Below are 19,219 nucleotides of genomic sequence, written 5' to 3'. Positions count from 1 at the left end.
GATAGTGTTATTCATGTCTTCTATATCTTTAATGATTTTTGGTCTCCATATACTAAGGGAGGAGTATTGAAAACTCTAACTATAAGCGTAGTTTAGCTATTTTCCTTTTCATTTCAATCAGTTTTTGCTTTATACATTTTGAAGCTGTCATTACGTGTATACACTTTTAGAATTGTCATGTTTTCTTGATACACTGATTTATCATTATGTAATGTCCCTTTTTATCCCTGTAATATTCCTTGTTCTTAAGTCTATTTTGTATATTACTAATACAGTCAAAGGGATTTTTCATTTCTGATATTGTTGTGGTCTTTTTATGACTGTTTATTTCTAGCATTTTCATGACTCCTTTTTTGTAGTTTCCATGTTTTTGCTAATTCCCCATCTGTGTTATGCATATTGTTCACGTTTTTCCACTAGACCCTTTAACATGTTAATTAATCTTTGTCTGATAGTTCCATTATCTGTGTCATCTCTGCGTCTGGCTGTTTTGACCCCTTTATCATTTGACAGAGGTTTGTTTTTCTTTTCTTTTTTGTCTCTAAGTTTTTGAGAATGCTAGATATTGTATGTAAAACAACGGTAGAGACTTAGGTAAATAGTATTTATGCCTGGAATGGGCAAAAGATGTCTCTTTTTCTGCTAGGTTTTCAGTATTAGGATTGAGTCAACCAATTTGGGAGTAAGAACTGAATTTGCGTTTTGTTGTTGCAATAATTCCTCCAATGACGGGCTACTGCTACCTTCTGATTAACGTGAGGCCTGAGATGCTGGAGTGTTTTTTGCAGCGTTTCTGCACTCCACTTTCAGCAGGCCCTGTATTCCTGAACCTCAGAGAACGAGGGCCTCTTCACGCTTTTTCCAGGCCCCCTGAAGTAAACTGCGGTTACTTGTTAATCAGGGTGAGGCCTGTGGTGGGGCAGCTTTTCTGTTTTCCTGGTCCAGCTTCAGTCTCAGGCAGACCTTGTGCACCTGAGTCTCAGGGTGGGGCTTTCTTACTTTCCTTGTCCTTCCCTTCCTTGTCAGCCGAACTCTGATCTGTATCTGCAGGGAGCCTTGGCTGGGAGCAAGTCCTTAGACCCTCCCTTAATGGTAGCAGACTTTTGTGTCAGTGCTCATCTGGGCCCACCCTCCCCCAGGGGTGTATGGGTTTGCTTTTATCCCTCCCTCACATCTTTGCTTGGAACTGATGGCAGAAGGGTTCCTGCTCCTCTCCCAAAAGGTTTTTTGTTTTTTTTTTAAGATTGTATTGGGGAATTGGGGAAGGGAACAGTGTTGGGGAATTGGGGAACGGGAACACTGTTTTTCCAGGACCCATCAGCTCCAAGTCAAGTTGTTGTCCTTCAATCCTAGTTGTGGAGGGCGCACCTCAGTTCCAAGTCCAGTCGCTGCTTTCAATCTAGTTGTGGGGGCATAGCCCACCATCCCATGCAGTAATTGGACTGACAATCTTGTTGTTAAGAGCATGCACTCTCACCAGCTGAGCCATCCTGCTGCCTATTGGCAGCTCAGCTCAAGCGCAGCTCACTGGCCCATGTGGGAATCGAAGCGATGACCCTGTTGCTCAGAGCTCGTGCTCTAACCAGCTGTGCCACCCGGCCGACCCCTCCCAAAAGTTTTTTGAAGCAAGGCTTGTAGTGGGGAGAGAGGCTTCTCCTGCCCTTCCTGCAGAGGTAGACAGCTTTGCTTTTACCCTCGCCCAGAGGTAGTTCATTTTCCCTGGTTGTGGGAACAGGAGGGTTTCCAGTAGCTTAAGGCTGTTGCTTTGATAGAAGAGTTTGGAAAGTGGGTGGTGTTTTGTTCCTGTGCACCACTAACTGGGGGGTTCTTAAATCTCACGACCCCCTCCCCGAGTTTTTTTCTTGTGAGCATCCAACTGAGGCTTGTGGAAAAGAGCTTGTGAATACTGTAGACAACCCTTGTGTCTGAAGCCCCCGGGGAATCTGAACTGTCAGACTAGCTCACACTCTGCTTTTATGAATTCATTAACATTTTGCCTGTCTTCTTTCCTGCTTTTATGGTGCTGCCTCTTGCTCCTGGGCTCTGCCATGGTTGAATTTCACATGTTCCATCTCTGAAGGGGCTTGTCACCTTTGGCATTCAACTGATGGAGTTGCCTTGTGACCTCGGCTCTATGACAATCCCAAGAAGCTGTGGCTGTGCAGGTTATCTGACTTTTTCCTGCTGTTAGGGTGCAAGTGACGTTCCCATGTGACTTTCAGCATCCAGGTAGAAGCAACTCTTCAGCAATGATCTCATAACTAAAAAGGAAGATTGATCAATTTGGCCACATACAAATTAACTTTAATATTAACTTAATTAAGAGTATGAAATTGCAAACCAGAGTGGGAAAAGATATTTGTAACACCTACGACCAATAAGAAGCTCATAAAGGGGATATATAAAGAATACCGGTGAATCAATAATAAGAAGGTGATCTAATAGACACATGAGAAAAAGAGTTAAGCAGGTGCTTCACAAAAGCAGAAATCTAGATGACTAATAAACACATGAAAAGGGGCCCAATCTCACTAATAATTAGGGAACGCAAATTAAAATCATAATTGCACACCACTCCATGCTAAGTGGCTAAAACTGAAAACATGTGAGAATATCAAGTGTTGGAAAGGATGTGTAACAACAGCAACTCTCACCCGCGGCTGGTGGGAGTTACTCACGGATACAAGCACTTTGGACACTAGAAAAGGAAAGCGAAATTCCAGCCCAGCAATTCTGCTGCTAGGAATATACCTCAGAATGGCACGCACACGTGCACCTGGAGGCTAACTCCTCCAATCAACACGTTCTTCTTTTGGCTTTGACAAATCTTTGGCCGGAGTACTGCTTGCCGTGGCTGGCATCTGAGCCCTTAGAGTAACTTTGCATCTCTTTGCTCCCATGTACTTTGGGTAATCTCACGGTTACACACTCAGGAAAGCACATGACTTCCAAGTTGACTTCAGTGGAGTCCCTCACTGTTCTCCCAAGCCTCTACTCCATTTCTCTGCAATGGCGGTGTTCCACACCTCACTACTCACTTAACCAGTAAAGCCACCTTTATCCCCTTCCTGGTTGTCACCCTTACCTTTAGGCCTGGAAGCTGGGTTTGTACAACCCCTTCCACCTCTCAGATTGCTTTCACATACCTTACCTTGTATGACCTCATGACACTGGGAAGTTAGTCCCACCAGGCAGGGCTTTGAGTTTGTTTTGTTCATTGTTATATCCCCAATGCTAGGTAGTCTTGTGAAAAGGTAAAACTGGATAGATGAAGAACCTTAGGTTCAGAGAGGTCCTTGACTCCTAAGTGGAGAGGCCTTCTAGCTCTGAGTCCAGTGTTTCATGCCGCTTTTCAGAGCACAGGCTAACCTTGTCATTTCTAGAAGTTATATGAGAAGTGAGAAGGAACTATAAATGCAGTGTCTACAGTGGGATAGCACACAGAGGAAATGACACTGAACTAGAAGTCCGAGGTCTGGCTTCTGATATTGTCACTGATGCTTTCCAGTCCTGAAACTGGGTCACCAGGCTCTGGTGAGGATGTAATGGACCCATGGATATGGAAGTGTTGTACATCGTAAGTCATGGTTGGGAGTTGAACTGAATTCCCACAAAAGATATATCGAGGTTCTAACTCCCAGTACTCATCAAGTTAACTCATCAAGTTAAGATGAGGTCATACTGAATTAGGGTGGGCCCTTAATCCAGTGACTGGTGTCCTTATAAGAAGGCCTTGTGAAGACATAGACACACACGGAGGGAAGATGGCATGTGAAGGCAGAGGCAGGAACTGGAGTGATGTAATTACAAGCCAAAGAATACCAAGGATTACCGGCCACCCCCAGAAGCTAGGGAGAGGCCAGGAAGGGTCCTTCCCTAGAGCCATCAGAGAAAGCACAGGCCCTGCTGACACTTTGATCTCAGACTTCCAGCCTCCAGAACTGTGAGAGAATAGATTTCTGTTGTTTTAAGCCATTCAGTTTGTGGTAATTTGTTATGGCAGCTCCAGAAAAGTAATACAGGTGTGGCCTATGTGTAAAGAATATGCTTTGTAGTGACAGATGGTCCAACATTGCATGTATCCTTCTCCTAAGTGAAATGGCCCATCAGTGCTGACAGGCTCCCCATGATTTTTCTTCCATGATGCCTAAGTTTCCCACATTTTCAGTTTGTCCTTTCCTTGGAGAAGAGAACACAGAACAGGCTATGGAGTGGAGTGGAAAAAGCAGAGAGAGGGGATCTGGGAACCATCACCTGAAAGCACCAGTGTGCTCAAGGGGGTTATTTCAAACACTAGGCAGTCACTGTTGGGGGTGGGGAGGGAACTAATAGCAGAGCTGGAGGCCCCCAGAGAGAAGGCTGGCCGGCCCCATGGAGCACAATCATCAAAAAGCACAAACGCTCTGGCAGGAAAGAGGGCTGGCACAGATAGACATCAATATATCCTATTCCAACACGTCAGCTCCTTCTTTGGGTCAAAGACTCTTGGCAACATCTGGGAACTCTATTCATTAGGCCTGCACTGTGTCCTGTTCCCCTTCCGATCTGGGTTTTCCTACCCGTCCTGCATGTGCTGTGAGGTGGAATAGAGCCAAGGACTTTGAGCTGCATTTCATAATGCTCTTGTGGGAAAAACAAAACAAAACACAACACTAACAACTCCTTACGTCTGGATGGGATTTAGAATTTACAAAGTGCTTTCGTATGCAATTCCTCTTGATTGGGCCTCCTTGTGGAAGGAGCCAGAGGTGCTATCCATGAAAGACAGGTCTGTCCCCTAATTCTGAGAGTACAGGAAGTCCTAAGCAGAGCCATGCCAACCCCCTCAAGGGGATAGGGGTCAGGTTGGGAATCCGTAATGCACACAGGCCATAACCCAACATCCCAATATGCAGCCCTATCCAACAGCAAAGAGCAGATTGAGCTCATGGCACCAGCTGAATGCCATCTGGGCAAGAGTCCCAAGATGAAAACAGAGGACTTCTGTTGCCTGTAAATGGGAGACGAGTTAAATTGCACCAACCCCTCCACTAAGGACAACCAAAAAGCTATACAAACATCTGAAAAGCATCACAGAGCTAACAAGATACTAAAGAATTACTAGGCTGACATCCCAGAGAGGACACGAATCCAGACAGGTGAGCCCACTTGTGTCATTCAGGTCACTTGTTCTTGGAGGCATCTGCCCACTTGAAAGAGGTGACTAAGAGAATGAGTTGTGTTTCTGAAAGTCTTGTAGGGCTGGGGGTGTGGAGTTGGAGTACAGGACCCACCAAAGGTGGGACATGGGTAAACCACTGCCTGTTTTGGGCTATGACCCAGGGGATTGTGCCCCAAGGTTAAGGGTGAACCAAAAGCAAACCAGGTCTGGGAAATATCCAACATTGCATCTGGAATAATGTGATCCCAGAATTTGAGTGCCTCTGGGCACTTGACAGAAACAAACAAAAGCCCTCTCTAAAAGAAGAAATTAGTCTAGGCCTCAAAATATTTCAATAAACAATTTTTCAAATACAATATCCAGCACAAAATAAAAAATAACAGGGCACATGAGAAGACAAATCGGGGAGAACCAGCAGAAATCAGGCAACAGAAACACACCCACAGGGATTCTAGTTATAGGAATTATAACAGATTATATACAGGCAAAGTTCTAGAAAACTCCCCCAGTAGTTAGTAATTCTCACTATTTGAACTTTTAACTCTCTCTCTAATCCATCCTCATTTATTGCCTGGATTGCTACAATCCCTGTTCTCTCTGTCTTTGCTGCTGTCACCAGAGTTATCATCTTAGAAAATAAATCTGACCTTGCCTCAGCCCTGTGTTTAATGGCATTCAAGGCCCTTCACACTCTGTCCTAAATTGCCCTTTCCAGCCTCATCACCTAGGACCCCTCCGTCTCACAATCTCTAGTCACATAGCATGACCTTCCTGAGTACCCCGTTCTGCTTTGAATGGCCTCTTCTCCTGCTTCATCCTGAAAATGCCTCCTCATCCTTCAAAGTCCAATTTTCACCTCTCTCCTTGAGCCTTCCTGAACTCAGTAAGTCCAACTCTCACAGCTTTGTGTATATACCTCTAGTATAATACTGACACCTGTATTATATTTTTTATAAGTCTGTTTCTCAAGTACACTGTTGACTTGTTGAGGTTAGGGTCTACCTTATTCAACTAGAGTTCCTGGCATCTAGCATAGCACCTGGCTGAGTATGTGCTTAATAAATATTTATGAAAGGAAAGCGTATCCTTAATAGTAGCTGCTACAGACTGTTATGAACTGAACTGTATCCCACCCCAAAACTGTATGCTGAGGCCCTAACCCTTAATGTGACTGTGTTGGCGATAGGGCCTGTAAGATTAAATGAGGTCATCAGGTGGGGCCCTAATCCAATAGGACTGGTGTCCTGATTAGAAGAGGAATAGACAGCAGAGCTTGCTCTCTGTCCACATACGTACAGAGAAAAGGCCATAGTGAGAAAGTGGCTATTTGCTAGACGGAAGGAGAGGCCGCATAAGAAACCAACTCTGTTGGCACCTTGATCTTGGACTTCCAGCCTCCAGAACGGTTAGAAAAAAATTTCTGTTGTTTAAGCCACCTAGTCTGTGGCATTTTGTTATGGGGGCCCAACCTGACTAATATATAGACCACTTCTGAGATTTCAAACTGGTATAAACATCCATCTTCAATAAAGGAAAGAATTCAACTCAAACTGACAAGAACAGGTAGGGAGTAGACACAATGACATTAGGAAAATTACTTTTTAAAAAGTTTTATTTCAAGAACTTTGTTTTTTACTGGTATTTCCAAAAAAGGTGGATCAAAGTACAAAAAAAAAGTCAGTTGAATAACAGCATAGGTTTAGAAATCACAGCAGCAGAAGCAATGTACAGACAGCACAGACCAACAATCCAATGAATGCAATTCTGTTCAAGTTCTTCGCTTATTTTGTGTTTTTTCCCTCCTGTACAAAATACATTGAAGCATGCCATGAGATCAGAAAAGGAAGAGTTTAACAAATGGTTACAAGAAATAGGCGCTGTACAAGAGGAGTAATGGTTCTTTCCCCACCCCCGCCCCACTTCTTCCTCTCTGCTTGCTCTGCTTCAGGTTAAGTTATTCTGAAGACAGTTCACCTCCAAATCAGCCGGGTCACCTTTGCCACCCTCAAGTTTGGGCGACATGGAGTTCTGGATGTTAAATGACTCCTCCTCTTTCAGGCAGGACTTGAGGACTTCCTGGATTTTGTGGGGAGCGCTAGGATCATCCTGCAAGAGGCAAAAAGGTGAGGGAGGGAGGGCAGGAGACAGTGAGGAAGAGGGATCAAATAACAAGCTCAGGCTTTTCTATCTGGCTGAATGAGACAGAACTGAGAAAAAGGAAGAAAGCTGCAAGACTTGAATGAACCAAAGTGACTCATTAGCAGCTACAGAGACACTGACCAGGTATAGATGAAAACTTGACAGGTGACCCGGTCACAAATATCTTTAATGTAGGCCGGTCCAAGGTGTTCTCTTTGACAGAGGTTGGGGAGAAACAGTCCCTTTTAATACTTGGCCTGGTCCCTCTAAAGTCTCACCTGCCGGGACTCGGATTGGCCAGCCCAGGGCCCTCCACCCTGTTGAGTTCTGCTCTCACTGAAAGGTCTGGGTCAGGGAACCTGGCATGTCATGCAGATAGTGGGGCGTGCCCAGGACTGCAGTCAGCAGCCGAACTGCCCCTGGCAGAGCTAGGGCCCCTCCCCTTATGGCAGATGTATGTCCTCTGACTGGAGCCCAGAGACGTGTGAGCCTCTTACCCTGAGAAGCTTATCTACCATAGATGCTAACTTGCAAGGTGTTCCCTCAATCGGAGCCCAGATGGGGTGAATCCGGGTGCCTCCTTAGGCTGCCATTTTGTACAACAGATGCTATTCGTGCTGCTGGTTCACCACCCGTGTCTGACGTGTATCGTGCCCTCCTGCCTACATGTATGTTGCTTGCAGCCCTCTGACCAGGTCCTGAACCTGAGATGCATTTGCCTGTTAAGGTTTTCAGGAAACCTGCACCTACATACTCCTCCAATCCTGCATTTTGAGCAAAACTCTTCACAGAACTCTTCCGGAAATTGCTGCCTTCCCGCAATTTTCCGTTAGGACGACCTGAGGGGATCATACCCAGTGTGATTCAGGGTCCTCCATTCTTTCTCAGGTGCCCCAAGTGGCTATGTCAGTGCCTGGAACTCTGCTGATCATAAAGGCTGTGTAACCACCCAGGCAGATTCCACGAGTGGCAAGAGGGCCAGAGAATGTCCCCATGTGACCAGCTAGCCCAGGCCCTTCTTGCTTTAACATCTTTCAAAGTTCAAGGTGATTGTCATGCTGAAGGACTGGGCGTTCTCCATGAAACTGATGAGCTCTTGTCTTCGCTGCCTGCTAGTGAGTTTGTCCCGTAACAGCATAAGGTCGGGGCACTGACTGGTTGGAAAGGAAGTAGGGAAAGGCTTCAGGCTTACACAGGACACTACAGTGCTCAAAAGTACTGTGCACACGGAATCACTGCCACCTGCCCCTGCTCCCGGCCTCACTTAGCACTCTTCCAGGAAACCAGCTTGACCAGAGAGATTTAATAGTTTCAAAGGCCTCAGGAGTGATTTACACACAAGAGGGCAACACATGTTCCCCATTTCTATTGATACAAGAACAAGAGGAAATGAACTTCATACAGAATCAGGCAGATTTCAGGCAAGGCAGCTGTGCACGGCACCTGAAGGCACCTTATACTTTCTATCACTGCTTGGAGAGATTAAGAAAAACTTTAAAATGACATAAATCTGTATGTGCTGAGATGGAAAGATCTCCATGACATGTTAAGTATATGTACACACACACAACCACACTAACAGAGGTTTTATGAAGAGGGAAGTGGGAGGGGGCAGGACTGCACTTTTTATCTGCTGTTCCCTGTATTGTTTGGGGGAAGATGCGGGGCGTAGAGGCCTGAGAATTGGGCCATTAACAATCCTGGATCACAGCAAGACTTGGGACAGGACAGGACCGCCTACACTCACTCCCCTTTCTCTTCCAAGGATGGAAGTTACTTCGTGTTTTTCAAGGTAACCACCCCTTGCCTCCCTCTCACACTTTGGGGGCACACAGGGCACAGGGATATTCTCATAATGTGAATAAAAGTACATTTTGTGAGTCCTTACAGACCTGGGCATCAGAATTGTGATACCAGGAATGTGGGGCCCAGATTAAAGCTGGGTGGGTGAAGTATGTTCTAAAAATAAGGGGCACAGGTATCCAAAAAATGCTGTGAGACAAGCTAAGTACCGCCAACAAAGAGAACATGTGAGGGAGCGTCTAAACCAACATGGCGCTCTCCTAACTTGTGTTTCCCCGGAAACATGATTCTATTAAGTGTAGTGTTGCGAATCCCTCCGCAGAAGGCCCATCTGCCTTTGGTTTGGCGGAAGTTCAGGCCTCATCACCAGTGAGCGGGACCTTCATCTGGCGTAAGACCTGGGAACACCTGTGCATCCCCACTCCCGGCGCTCCACTCCAGCCACGTGGGCGTCCTTCAGCCCAGTAGTGTGGGCTCAGGCCTGGACCCCTACTCGTCCAGACACAAGCTTCTGTCAGGAGGGGGTGCACAGTGAGTGCTTTACCAAAGACATGGAAAACACAGTCTGGGAAGCTAGAAAGGTTTAAACGGGGTGTGGGGGTGTGTGGGGTGGGGGAGCACTAAGGGACGCCATGGAGAAGTCCTAATAATAAAGTGAAATCCTGGAAGGTCTGTCAGGTCTTAGGAGGACACGTTACAGCCACGACTTCAGGCTGACAGCTCAGCTGTGAGAACCGCAGGGCGGCTCTCAGTGCTTGGGCAGTTTGCCCGAGGACTTCAGGTGACTTCATTCATGCTGTGCGCCTGGACAGTGTCCAGCTTCCTACACGCTGGCCATTCCTCCTGGGACTCCCGCAAATCCCCACAGCAGGCGTTTCCCTTTCCTCCTGCAGGGGGAGGGCAGATGCCAGCAACTGACCCTTCCCCCACCACAGACCCAACCTGAAATCTTTTCAGAGTGTGGCTTTCAGAGATGATTGGAACTGGGTAGGAAAATGGCCCACTCAATCTACCTTACTTATGTCAAAGACATAACCCCTCTCTTAAGATAAACAGAACTCTCCAAAACTTAAGGAGACACCAATACCATAAAGGAAATTTTAGGGGTGAAGGGAAAGGGATGAGGAGAGGCTAGATGAGCAGGCTTGACTTGGATGCCTGCTAGTTTTTTGGGCCCTCAGACAGTGTCAAAGACACTTTTTCCAGTCTTCCCAGAGGTTTTTCCACTCATCCTAAAGAGCAACCACCTTTTGCTTCAATGACCATCAGGAAATTCAACAGCGATGAAAGCAGAGCCTTTCTCATTGACACAGAAAGTAGAAAGACAAAAATCAGACTTTAAAAAGTCTAGACAAAGGTAAAGATCACAAGTCATCCTAAAAAAAGTCTTCTGTACTACCTACAACTCTGCTTGTCAAGGACGTGACATGCCATCGGGCCCTCAGATCCCGTTCCCCGCCCTGACTGGTTGCCCTAAGCGGATCTCCAGAGCTCTGAGGAAAGGTCCCACATTCTGAAACAGACCAAAGGCATGGGCAGGGCTGCAGCATGCATAGGGGGAGACGTGAAGAAGACGAGTTACCTGACAGATAACGTTATCATAGTGAGCCAAGGCACGGGCATGGGGGGAGGAGGTACGGGGAGGGTCGCAAAGTTTCCTTACATTTGGGTGAGAGCCCTCGGCAATGGTGGAGAGTGAGAAGTTATCGTTGTGGAGCTCAGATGGGGTCCGGAATTTGCTGGGTAGGACAGAAGAGAGAAGGGAAAATGTAAATGAAATGAGCATGGCAAACTCTGACAAAGCTTTAGGGGTCAAATACTGTATTTCACCAAATGTTGCGGACCGTGATAAGATGCCATTATTTGCTGTGCCACTAAGAAAAAACGTCTACCATTTAAACCATGATCCCATACTTTCTTATCACCTGGAGTTTTTATTATATACTTGAAGTAGCTCACTTAGACATTAGATAAAGAACTGACAACAATATGAACAGCTATGACCACGATTGTGCACGCCAGGCAGTCACAACTACATCATGAATGCCATCTGGCCGACAGTGATGGCAAGATGCCAGCGATTATAAGACACAATCCAATTCCAGAGATGTTAATATGTGAAAAAAATTGTGTGTCTTTGAATGAATCAACTGCTGCAGGATCTGTAGTGCACTGGGCACAGGCAGCATTATCGGAGCAGCAACCAGGCCTGGGAAAGAAAGAAGCACACAGAGGGAGACAGGGAGGCAGCGTGTGAGCTGAAGGGCTATGGGAGCCATACTCTGTGCAAAGCAACAGCCAGCTAAAGGAGGAGGGACTAGCACGAGGCCCTGTCCCTGCCACAGCTCCTGCTTCTCCATTCCCCTGGCAGTTATAATACTTGCTCCCTTTTCTCCCCCATCCTCATCAGTGGCTGTCCCCCTCCTACGCCCCCTTGGGGGAGGCATGGTCCTGGCTTGTGATCACATGCATAGATACAGCCCTGCCTCAATGCACAGGCACAATGGAGGGGCCCCTCCAGCCCCAAGACGTTAGCTGAAAGGCTGCAGAGCTGCGGGCATCTGTGCACTACATGAGTTTACCCAGCGAAGGAGCAACAGATGGTATTTTGTCCTTTTCCCAGGACCCAGGGAGAGGCCTTCAGTCATATTCTCTGGAGGGTGTCTCAGGTCAGGGGGAGGGGATCAATGGGGCAACAGGTTGAAAGGGAGGTGGGCACAGTTCCGCATAAATTGTCTCTTGGGCCCCAAGAAAGGTGAACTCCAATCTTCTCCTTTTGTGACTCGTGACACTTCCGAAGGTTCTTTACTTTGCTTAGTGATGAGAGTGATTCTCTCACAGTGTGTAAGGTCACATCTGAGTGGGCTTAAAGGGTAAACACATGTTGATTTTCACATGCACACAGCCGTCGCCCCTCTGCTAAGAGAAGAGCTGAAATGAGACTCTATCCCCATGTGGCCCTTACAATCCACAACAGGGGAAGTTAAGCCTAGGACCATTCACCCCCAAATTCTACTCAGGAGAGGGAAAGAGTATTTCCTTAAGTTCTCTGCACTTCTGTCTGGACCCAGGGTTGACAAGCTTTGAAAAGCAAGGCCCTGCAGTGCCACACCTTACTCACTGCCAAGGGGCTGCTGCTGAGCGACACCCAATTCCAGGGAGCTGGACTTACTTCACATTGACTTGGGAGTGAAATCCTCACACTGGCCACTGGCTGTCAATGACCTGACCTGGGAGGCAGATGCAATCAGGTGGGAGTGGGGGGTGGGGTGTGAAGGTGGGGGTGGCAGAGCACAGGAACCTACGTGAGGACCAGAGCTGGGAGTGGTTACACACTGCACCCTCCATCCCCGGGGTGGGGGGTGTGAGGTGTGGGGAATGGTGCTGGAGAGCCGCAGAATGCCACAGGGGCTTGGCCTCTGCGGCAATTCCAGCACACTGTGTAGGGATGGATAGGCTCGGGTCTCCCCTCCCTGGATGGGATGGAGGGGCGCAGCCGCCAGGGTCTGGGGTGAAGCTGGCGGATGCACTCACTTGGTCCTACGCAGCTTGGTGTTCTCCGTCTTGAGCAGATAGAGCTTCTTGGCGAAGAACACCGTCATCATGAAGAGCAGGAGCAGGACGAGGGCGGCCGAGCCCACGGCCACGCACATCACCTGGAAGTCGGTGATGATGGACTCGCAGCGCGTCCCCTTGTGCCAGATGTAGTCCTGCGTGTTGCACCTGCAGGGGGGACAGGGTGAGACTCGGGTGACGGGCAGGCGGGCAGCCCTGGCCACAGCACGGGCCTGGTCCCTGACCCCAGTACTCACCTCCATGCCCATTCCTATGACCGGCTAGAGGAACTGTGATGCCCCCACTCTGTGCAGACCTACAGCTGACATTCTTGCTCATCTTTATAACTACCCTATGCAGTGGGCCAGGCAGCTCTGAGGTCCATGACACTAAGTAACCAGGGCACTGAGAAACTGAGTGAACCAGTCATTCACACGACTGTGACATGACCAGGGAGGGAAGGGGACCCTGGTTTTCCACCTCACAACTTCAATGAGAACAATCACAGGGTTCTTTCATCCATGGCCCCCTACTCCTCCCCCCCAAAAAACGGGCTCTGGATGAAAGAAAGATGAAAAACAAGATGAATAGGAGCTATGGTACAAAGTAGTGGGATCCGCCCTACCACAGAAACCTATCTCGTTGCCTGGCAGTCCCGTCTAGTTCGTGTGGCTAACCAGACACTGAAAAATAGGGAAGTGACAGACAAGGACAAGCACAAAGATGGATGTACACTCTCCTCCTATCTCTGCAGCCCCCAAAGTTCTGCCCATGAAGCTTCCGGTCCTATTACCATGAGAACTGTCATGAAAGCACAGTGAGAACCAACCCTCTGGGTGGGTTTCAGTCCTTTTGTTGAGTGACTTTCTCCTGCCCTTGGGGACATTCCCAGGCTCCAGCTCTTCCAATGACATTGCTGTTTCCATGGGAACCAGGCTGCTTCAAAAAGGAAAGATGTGGAAGGATACAGAGGCAGGCAAAGGAGGGAGGACATGAACCTCAGGGTGAATAACAGACAAGAGAAAGAAGGATTGGCTATTCCACACCCAGAACAGGGCGGGGAGACATGCCTAACAGGGAATTCTTTCTGTTTCAGCTGACCCTCTGCAGTCATGGGGAGGCTATCTGTATGAGGACGGCAGGGAGAGCCGATCCCTCTAACCCACTGTTCCAGAGAAGTTGTCATAGCTCTGATCATGCCTCTGCAGTGGGCCAGGGTGACAGAGACAAAGGCACGCTGCAGTCTGCAACTGAGGGCTCAGCAGTCTCCTGTGAGTGGAATGCAAAAACAGTTTCTGAGCCACAGGCAGCCAGGGTTACATAGCTGGAGGAGGAATCTCGGAGGGAGGCCCAAGTGCCATCCTGGAATGGACGCTGAGCAAGGGGAACTGGGGTGGGCTTGTGGAGAAGCCCTTCTGAGGCACAGTGGATGTATGGTGGCATAGCCCCGCAGTGAGGAGGACAAGCTTACTCTCCCACTCAGGAATCCCATGAGAGCTCCAGGAGGTTCGGGGAACTTTTCCAGCTCTCCAGTAGCAGCAAGGGCTCCAAATTTCATACTCTGATAGGGAGCTTACTTTGAAAGTGAACACTCAGACCTCCAATAGGATGAAAGATGATGATTTTACACAGAGATTCCATAGCTCCCAGGCTAAATTCATCACTACGTTCCTCCCAACTAGAGTTTGAGAAACAAAATCACAGGCTTCCCCCATATTTCTGGGAGCCCTTAACCAACCGGCAAGGTCTCATTGCCGTAATTTCTTGGCCACAGTTGCTCCTTTTGGCAATGGTTGGACAATTGCAATCAGAACGGTGTGGACACATCCTATATGAGTGACCCTAATGTCATGATCATTTATAGGAAATGGCTTCATAGGAAGAAACTGGAACTCAAGCTCTAATGCCAAAGGCACAATGCTGTCTATGTTACTCTTCTATTAGAACATCAAGACCTACAGGATTTGAATTCTTGACATACCTCCAAAATGACCAAGAAAAAGAAACATCGGGAATGACAATTAAGACACCAGATTACAAAAACACTCCTCCTAGGACCAATGGAAACAAGTCCCAGAGGAATCTGAGGGTGCTACTCCACTTCTAGGACCTATAAAGGATGGAGACAGGCATACCACCCCTGACTTGTGATTCTTCCAAAAGAAGCCAGTGGGATCTCCAGCAGGTTAACTACCTCGCCATGAGGACAGGTCTACCTGGTAGTTACTGATGAGGCATGGGATGGTGGCTGCAGACAATGTCCCTTAGGGACACTGAACTTTGTGTCTAAAACATCCTGGACTGGGTATTCCAAGGAAGACAAAAGTGAAGGTAGAAGTGAAGAAGCCAATACCCAAAGTTAAGGGACCCCACCACATCTGCTATGCCAGGAGAGACTCCCCGCTCCACTTGACCTATTTGAGTGGCCACCCTCTGGGTCAGCTCCCAACGAGGAGGTGTTTACTCTGACACCCACACTCATGCCCCACAGGGAGACAGGCCCTCTTCCTGCCACACACATGGCTCAGAGGGAGGGCGCTTAGCAAGCAGTCTTTCCTCCAGAGTAGGTTTATGGGTCTACTCCTTTTGCTAGTGTAGACAGAACTCCCCAACAAAACCCCCTCAAGCCAGCACAGACCTCTTTCCAGAACCCTTAGAGAAGTCCCTTCATTTTGCCTTTTTAGTTTAGTGGATAAAGGACACAACATTTAGATGAATACAAAATCTTATTTCTGAAGAACCTCTCCTAGTGATGAGATCATAGGCAGGACATTTAAGAAGTAATTCAGTAGAAGGTGCCCAAGTGAACATCTCTTGACCTGGGAATCCTGGGAACCCACAACCTCTTGGAAGTTGTGCCTGTCACATTCCCCTTTGCGGAGTCTGCCTCACATACACTCATCAGGAGTTCTTTTACAAATCCCTGTGCACTTGAGTGCCACACGCTTACCTGCAGAAGGCCCCTATGTTCTCCACCAGGTAGCACTGGCCGCCATTGTGACAGTAACTTGGGAAGAGGTCACACACTGACCGGCAGGAGCCATTATGCCGCACAAACCCGTTGCGGCACTCAGTGCCATTCACGCTTGGGGCCAGGTCCCTGCCTGGCTCTCCAGGGCCCGGCCGGAGGGCGATGCTGCTGCCAGGGACTATCCCCAGAGTATGCTGTGGAGGGACAACATGCCACCGACTGGTGGGCTGGCCTGCCCCAGCCCCCAGACCAGGCTTCTCACTGGGCACCAGAAAGTCATTTTCATCTTCTAGGACTCCACCTCCCACTGCATCCTTGTCCTCCTCCTCTTCCTCCTCCTCTTCCTCTAAGTCATCATAGAACGATGTGGTGGGGTAGAAATCAGATTCGTCAAAGGGGGTGAAGTCATCGTATAAGTCAAGCAGGCTCCAGGAAGGGGTCTCCTCTTCGTTATCTGGGTGGTGCTCTGAGGTTCCTGGCGACTCCGGGAAGCTCTCCAGGTCTGCGCCACGGCCCTCACCATCCAGTCCTTCGAAGTACTCGATATCAATTATATCTGATGCTGGTTGGGGCTCCAGTGTGCCCTGAAAGGGGTACGTGGGCTCTGGCCCATGAGGGTCAGGTGTGCTGCTTCCCAGGTTCAGCCAAGCCTCCAAGGGGTTCTCCTTGGGGATTTCCGGGCCTGGGATCAGCTTGTGACCAGGGGTAGGGGAAGGTGGTCCGATGGTCTCTGTAGCCTCAGGGATGGTGGGAGGCATCGAAGACTGACCCAGAGCCTCATCTGAAGCCGGAAGCGTGGCTGGCAGGGCCTGGGTGTCTCCGCTGCCCATCTCTGCAGTCACTCCGCCCAGGCCTGGACTGTCAGCATCCAGCCAGACAGTGCCTGTCACTGCTGCTGACGCCTCCAGCACATCCTCTGGCCCGACTCCAGGGCCCACCATGGCCTGCTCGCCTTCAGGCGCGGTCCACGTCTCATCTTCCCCAGCTGCCGATGGGCTGACCTTTTCCCGCGTGATGTTGGCATGCGGTTGCCACGCCGGGGCGCTCTTCACACGCTCGTTGGTCTCGACGGCGCTGCCCGCCTCACGCGCTGCGGGCGGGAGGGAGAGGGGTGGGGCGTCAGGGCCAAGCGCGTGGGATGGCCTCCGGCCTCGCCCCGCCTCGACCGTGGCGGGCTCTCCTAGACCGCAGCCAACACTAAGCCGCAGTTTCAAGGTTTCCCGAGGCCCCGCCCCATCGTTAAGCCCCGCCCCGACTCCACCCCCAAGCCAGGAAACATACCCGCCACAACGTTTCCATGCTCAGGCCCCGCCCCTCAAGCGTAAGGCCCCGCCCCCGACTGACCCTTAGTCTAACCAGGCGACCTCCAACGCGGACCTCCGAATAAGTCTTACCCTCAGTGCTCCACTCCACCTCCAGGCCCCGCCCTGAACTCGCACCCTTAGGGCTCCGCCCTGGATTCGCATCCTCATCCCCCCCATCACCTCTAAGTACCGCGCCTTAGTCTCACCCTCAGGCCCGCCCACCCTGACCCCTCCCCAGCTGCCACATCTGTCCGCACACCCTGGGCCGCCCCCCACCATTTGGTCTCCCACAAGACCCCCACCTCCTTGCGCGCCCCTTCCCCCGCTGCAGCCGCAGGCAAGGCGCTGCCCCGCCCCCTTGCCACAGCTCTCGCACTCCGCCTGCACCCGAAGCTAGCAGGACCCTTGGCTCAGTGTGGGGCGCGGGGGCCGCTGGGGTCCCGGTCGCAGTCGGTACCTACCCGGCGCAGCACCGGAGACGAGGACCAGCGTGGCCCCCAGAAGCAACAGCAGCGGCGGCGGCCCCCGGCCCCCGCCCCCAGCTCGACCCATGGCGCGGCGCCCTGACCGCTGTCCACGGTCTGCCCGGCTGGCTGCGCCTTCGGCTCACCGGCCGCCGCGCCTCCCGCCCGTGCTGAGGCCGTCTCAGCCCACGATGGGCAGAGCGAGAAGCCGCATGCCGCCGCCGCCGACCGCCGCTGTCCCCGGCGCGCCGCGCCTCCCCGCCTCCCGCGCCGCGGCTGCCGCGCTCAGCGCCGCCCCCACCCCGCCCGCCGCGCCCGCCCCGCCGCACGTAGCTCTGACGCCGGCCCTGCACAGTCCGCCTGCCGGAGGGACAGACGGACCCCTGGCTCGGGACGCGAAGACAAACGGATGTGGAATGGTGCGGCGGCAAGGCGCACAGTGCCGTGCACTGCGTTAGCCGACAGGTGCACGGGCGGGAGACCTGCTGCGGGGCGGGGTCGCGGTGCCGCCCTCCCTGTGGAGGGCTGGCACGGATCCCCCACCCGCGAGGAAGCCACCCGCCACGCGGCGAGCACGGAGGCGGGGGCCCAGACACCCGCAGGCTCGGGGCGGGGCTCCGAAGGGCCGCAGGGGCGGAAGCCCCAGCCCGCGCTATGGCAATGAGCCGAACCCAGGGCGCATGGAACCCCTAGGATTCCAGCCGTGTCCGGGAAGGGGAAGAGTCTTGGGGCGGTCTCGGGGTCCCGACTAGGGCGGGGTGGGTACTGGCAGCGCCAGGCAAGGGCGCGAAGCCGACGGCCCAGGCTCTAATCGGATCACACCTAATCCGTCGCAGCCAAAGCCCAGAGCTCGCGCAGCCAGGCCCGCCGGAATGCATTCGGGGGGCACGGGGCAAGACCTTCCTGGGACTGTGGCTATCTCCCCTTCCTTCTCTCCTTCTCAGGGCAGCCTGGGGAGCGGTCTTTAATCCCGACCCCTTTTTCCCTCCCAGATACATCGCTCCATGTATCCTGAGTCACCAAAGCTCAAGTTCTTGAGTAGACCCAAGTGGCCTACACCACACAATTAGGGACACGCGCATGCCAGGCCAGGAGTTAGAGTAGTCTGCAGGAGATTCCGTCCAAAGCTCACTGTCCGACCTAAGACCACTCAACTCCGGAGCCCTGCTTGGTGCAGAGTTGCGGCCTACTCACCTAGTTTATACACCAAATCGACCGTCAGCCTCCCGATGAGCCAAATGATGACATTCGGGGTCACAGTCCGAGATGTGGCAACTCTTAAGACACTCCCATCGCTGTCCCTAGGGAACCACTTAGGTGACTAAAATGGACATTCAATCTCCTAATCTCTCTAGTAGCCGTCTCTGGATGGGGTTGCCTTGGTTCAAGCTTGTTTCTCTGGAATTACTGCTGCAGTCTGTTTGCTTTGCCTGGAATCTCCTCCAGATCTGCCTGGCAAACTCAACCCAGAAAGTTCAGTTCCTAGCACCTTCCCCTCCCGGAAGTTTCTCAGCCTGCCCCAAGCAGTTAAGACACTTAGGCCCTGATATCACTGGACCAAGGCACTCCAGTGCAGAGCAGGCACAAAGGGAGGCATCCTAAAGCCTGTAGAATGTATAAATGAATGGCCAACTATCTACTCTCAGCCACAACCGTGGGTCTGGAGGTTCCTGCCAATGGACTGAGACTTTTCATGGCTTCATGCTGCCTGTGGGGGCAGTAAATTCCAGTTTGAAATACAGCCTTCTTTTTTTTTTTTTTTTTGTTTTTGTTTTTGTTTTTTTAGCTGAGCCATCCCGCCACCTGTTGGCAGCTCACGGCT

At 50.7% G+C, this 19,219-nt stretch overlaps 1 protein-coding gene across 2 annotated transcripts; it reads right to left on the bottom strand.

Moving 5' to 3' along the window:
* Positions 1-6,755: 6,755 nt before the first annotated feature.
* Positions 6,756-19,049, bottom strand: CSPG5 (chondroitin sulfate proteoglycan 5). Of its 2 annotated transcripts, none has more exons than XM_019632525.1 (5): positions 18,592-19,049; positions 15,609-16,719; positions 12,638-12,826; positions 10,767-10,842; positions 6,756-7,267 (listed from the first exon to the last, which is right to left on the bottom strand). In XM_019632525.1, the coding sequence occupies exons 2-5, from the start codon at positions 16,568-16,570 to the stop codon at positions 7,106-7,108; spliced, it is 1,389 nt and encodes a 462-aa protein (XP_019488070.1). In that variant the 5' UTR covers positions 16,571-16,719; positions 18,592-19,049; the 3' UTR covers positions 6,756-7,105. The 2 variants fall into 2 exon arrangements, with proteins under 2 accessions (XP_019488070.1, XP_019488060.1); XM_019632515.1 differs by lacking the exon at positions 18,592-19,049 and adding an exon at positions 17,395-17,658.
* Positions 19,050-19,219: the final 170 nt, after the last annotated feature.

Source organism: Hipposideros armiger, unplaced genomic scaffold, assembly GCF_001890085.2.
Source record: "Hipposideros armiger isolate ML-2016 unplaced genomic scaffold, ASM189008v1 scaffold_18, whole genome shotgun sequence".
Classification (NCBI taxonomy): Eukaryota; Metazoa; Chordata; class Mammalia; order Chiroptera; family Hipposideridae; genus Hipposideros; species Hipposideros armiger.
The sequence above is the reverse complement of the archived record's forward strand: the minus strand, read 5'-3'. Positions and strand labels throughout refer to the sequence as shown.

Excerpts from the sequence above, each read along its gene's own strand:
- CSPG5 (XM_019632515.1), bottom strand. The coding sequence starts at position 17,485 with ATGGGTCGAGCTGGGGGCGGGGGCCGGGGGCCGCCGCCGCTGCTGTTG. Across the intron at positions 16,720-17,394 it reads CGTCTCCGGTGCTGCGCCGG|CGCGTGAGGCGGGCAGCGCC; the intron begins GTAGGTACCGAC and ends TCCCGCCCGCAG. Across the intron at positions 10,843-12,637 it reads ACCAAGCTGCGTAGGACCAA|CAAATTCCGGACCCCATCTG; the intron begins GTGAGTGCATCC and ends TGTCCTACCCAG.